Source organism: Elephantulus edwardii, unplaced genomic scaffold, assembly GCF_000299155.1.
Source record: "Elephantulus edwardii isolate Elephantulus edwardi_28Jun2011 unplaced genomic scaffold, EleEdw1.0 scaffold00004, whole genome shotgun sequence".
In the NCBI taxonomy this organism is placed as follows: Eukaryota; Metazoa; Chordata; class Mammalia; order Macroscelidea; family Macroscelididae; genus Elephantulus; species Elephantulus edwardii.
In genome coordinates this window covers 5,795,085-5,799,328 of record NW_006399754.1, presented here as the reverse complement: position 1 = coordinate 5,799,328, position 4,244 = coordinate 5,795,085, and the positions used below count along the sequence as shown (strand labels likewise).

Sequence of the window (4,244 nt, the reverse complement as noted above, 5' to 3'; positions counted from 1 at the left end):
ACTCCCACAGCTTCCCCTCTTTAGTCCACTGGATCATCTCTTCAAAGCCATTCTGGATGGGCTGCTCAGTCACGGCAGCTAACTGCTTAGCAAATTCTATATCCCAGATCGAAGGGGAGCCCTCTGTGTAAGAAAAGCATTTCCAATAAGCAGAAGTCAGTATCTTTCTTTTAAAAATTATAGTCTCATTTGAATTGATACTATACTTTCAGACCTTGACACATAATTAAGCAGCATCTAAATAATGAAAGGTCACTGAGAGCTGAAATGTCATATAAAAGCCATAAATGCAACAACTGCCAAGCTTTAACTTGTTTTACCATAATGCCAAGAAATCAACCTTAAAGTCCTACTGCCCTCTCTCTACAGGACAGGAAAGAAGAGTTTTTTAATGAATGTGGAGAATTTTTATATAATATATGACTTAGATGCAACTCTGGAAGCGGAGTGCATAGAATGCTGTGCTGCTGACCAAAAGGTCAGTGGATTGAAAACACCAGCTGCTCAGTGAGAGAAAGATTAAGCTGTCCACTCACACAAAGATTACAGCCTCGAAGGGGGCCGGGAATCAGAATCTACTCAAAAGCAGGGGTTCTGTGTTGAGGTTTTTTTAAAATGTGACTTGAATTTTATATTCTAGCCTGTTTATCCCTAGAATCTGTGACGAGTAAGTCACAAATGTGCTACACTGCTATTAAAGACTGAAGAAGCTATCAATAATCACAGTAACAGCACTACTAACAGGGACTGAGCACAAGTAACATCAGGTTAGCTCCTTACCTCCATGTTTTAATCAATGATTTGCTTTTGAAATCTAAGATCTATTTCAAGAATGAGTGAAATATATTCCCACTACTCACAGTAGGCAGGAATGTAAACTGGTCTAATGACTTTGGAAAACAATTCAACAGTTTATATGTGAGAAAGTTAACATCCATCTATCAGACAGCCCGTCAATTTCACAGCTAAATATTTACACAAGAGAAAACAAACTGGCATAAAGACTTATGTATAGAAGTTCATAGCATTTTTTTTATTTCTAACAGTCAAAAACGTGAAATAGCCCATATATATGTTCACCAATTAAAGCTCAAATACAAAATGTGGCATAACCATATACAGTTGTATTCAACTTAGGTCCTAAGTCAGTTTTTATTTAAGTTGAATAACTACATTTTCAGTTTTCACTGCTATACAACCATGTTTTGAACAGAAAATTGTAACACTGAATGAACATCTGTAAATAACATCAGCAAATTAATTGCTGAAATACTGCATGCAGGTTACTAATGACATATAATTTAAAATTTATAAAAATAAAAACAAACAGAAGATTATAAATGTGACCTGTGTGACTCAAACATGTCTTAAATCAAGGATTGTTGTTGTGTTGTTGTCTGCCACTGAGTCAAACACGACTCATAGCGACCCCATGAACAAAAGACCTGGAGCCCTTCCACAACTATCACCATTTACCAAAGTTCACAGATCAAGGATTACTGATAATTACACACTACTCCCCACAACACACTACACACTGGTAAATGCAGAGCATGGAGAAATGTCAAATTTTCATGCTTAAAAAATCCAGACACGAAGCATATCACTTATATAAAATTCAAGAAGATTCAAACAAATCTTTTGCAAAATGGTAGGAAAGAGACAGGTGGCTGCCTGAGGACAGGGTAAAAGGGGGACAAACTGTTAAGTAGCATAAGCTTTTGAAGCTAACAGAAATTGAGCTTGTTATGTTGATAGAAACAAAACTATCTTGACATGGTTTTAGTTTTAGATTACTGTTAGGTGCTGTCAAGTCATCTGCAGCTCTGGAGCCTGCCCTGTCCTAAGACAGTCTCACTGACTCTGACACACCAACCCCAACTGCCCCGGTTACTGTATCAATCCATCTCATCTGAAGTTTTCCTCTCCTGCGCTGTCCATCCACCCTTCGGAGCTTGATGTCCTTCTCCCAGGACGGGTCTCTCTTGGCCATGTGCCCAAAGTATGTGAGACAGAGCTTCAAAATCCTAGCTTCCAAGGAGAGACTTGGTTTCACCCTCTCCAAGATAGACCTCTTTGTTTTCCTGGCAGTCCATGGTATGTTCAAGACTCTTCTCCAGCACAATTCAAGGCATCAATTCTTCTTCTGTCATCCTTAGTCATATTATATGTGTGTGTGTGTGTATTTGCCAAAACGTGGCAAATTGTACACTCTGTGTGCAGTTTATTGTATATAAATGGTATTTCAAGGCTCTTGTTTTGGTTGAGGGTTGGGTATGAACTGTCTGGTTGTTGTGGTGTGTTTTTTTTTCATTTGCAATCAGGTGTGAGCTGACAGGATTTGGAGAATTTAGCTAACAATGAGCTGAGGGCTGGAAACCTCTTGTTCAGAGTCAACCAGGACCTGGTAGGCAGGCCTTGTATTTAAAATTGGCAGTTGGGCCCTTGGGCCTGGTGTAAATTGTGTTGGGATGAACATTCTTCTAAGTGGTACAGCACTGGTCTGTCAATTTGCTGTACTGAAGTAACCTGGGGTTGTGGTGATGCTGAATGCTGTGTCACTGGTGTGTCAAATGCCATAATGGTTACCTATCATGGACAGTGTTTGGTGGAGCTACCAGACTGAGACAGGCTTGGAAGCAGAGTGGAGTGGCATCTACTTCTTAAACAACATGCCTCTGGAAACTCTATGAATGTACAGAAATGACAACAGATATAGGACAGGGTTCAGGCCTTTTTTTATAGGGTCAAGTTGTGCTCGACTTGATGGCACTTAACGACATTTTTTTTAAAGCCCGTGGCTCATAGTGATGTCTACAGAGTGGGTTATTCAAAGCCATTGGCTTTGGCTTTCATCACAGGACTGAATAGGACCACACAAATGTGCAATGTTTGTGATCCTTCTAAGAGGATAGCTTGGTAATAATAACAAAATAATGTAAAAGCACCTTTGGAGAAGAAAATGCAAATAAGATGTGGAGACCATTAAAGAGGGAATCAGTCAGTTTTGTAATCCTGCCAGGCCTACATACTTAGTTCAGGGGAAGAAAAGGGAATATTGCTACCATTAAGAAGCAGAGAAAATGGTGGGGCCTTTAATAAGGCCAGCTTCCTAAATAAGACTGAGACCTACACCAGACCAAGAGGAGGAGTGGCAGAGAATCAGAGCCTGTGGTGAGACAGAACTGAACTAAACTGGTAGCCCATGGGACCAAAGCAGAGGGCCTTCACCTAGGATTACTGGAGAAGGGTAGGAGTGAGATGCCCTCATTGGCAGAACTAAAAGAACATTGTAATACTGGCCAAGAGCTGAGAGGCAGGGCCCAGCAAGGCTGAAGGTTAGAAGGCTATACACATGCACCTCTGAGAAGCTACCCTAACTACAGAACTGTAGCCTGAATTTCTGATTTAAATAGTAAGCTGTGGTTTCTCTGATAAATGCCATAATTTTGAGTTCTGTGTGGCCACTGCAAGAGGTTAACAGATTGAGGGCTGCGAGAGCAAGCTGGTGTCTGAACTGATAGAAGCTGGTGCGTGTCTAAGCTCATGAGAACTGGTTTTGTGCTTCTGATGCTGTGAGGAGGCATCTCAACACAATAGTGGAGCTAAGAGGCCACTGTACTCACACTGACTACACTGTTTTTAACATTTAGTCACCTTTTACCCTGAAATTTTACTTCTGGTTCAGTATTTTTTCAAACTTTGGTAATCTAATTTTTCCCAGTACAATTCAGATTTCTAAAATAAATTAGAACCAGTTAGTCTGGTAACTTTTTTCCCCTCAATAATAAGAGCTTCATTAATATCTTATTATAAAAATTACTGTGGACAATTAATCTTCTCTTAATGAACATTTTGATAATGAATGTTTCCTCTCTTAAACACTATAATGATGAATAATTCCAGAGGTTATATATTTCTAGATATCTGCGATTATTTCCTTAAATTCCTAGGAATAACATTTCTAAATCAAAGGCCTTGTTGCTGTATGCCGTCCATTTGGAAATGACTCATAGCTGAAAAGGCACAGATATGAAGAATTTACCCTCCTGCTTAACTCTATTCACCTTTGCCAAAACTATGTAAATTGTATTCTACCTTCTTTGCTTGGATTCTGTTTCTCCCAATTTTGATGTGCTGTACTGTTACTGAAGGGCAATGGTGTCTCTTTGGAGACTAAGGTGCATCTGATACAGGCCATGGTCTTTGGTATCACTTGTTATGCATCAGAGAGTTGGACAATG

At 39.6% G+C, this 4,244-nt stretch overlaps 1 protein-coding gene across 1 annotated transcript in view; it reads right to left on the bottom strand.

Moving 5' to 3' along the window:
• Positions 1-4,244, bottom strand: part of MRPS31 (mitochondrial ribosomal protein S31) — a 65,929-nt gene that overhangs the window by 39,289 nt on the left and 22,396 nt on the right. The window contains exon 6 of the mRNA XM_006879610.1: positions 74-123. Within this exon, the coding sequence (XP_006879672.1) occupies positions 74-123 (50 nt within the window). The remainder of the gene's footprint in view (positions 1-73; positions 124-4,244) is intronic.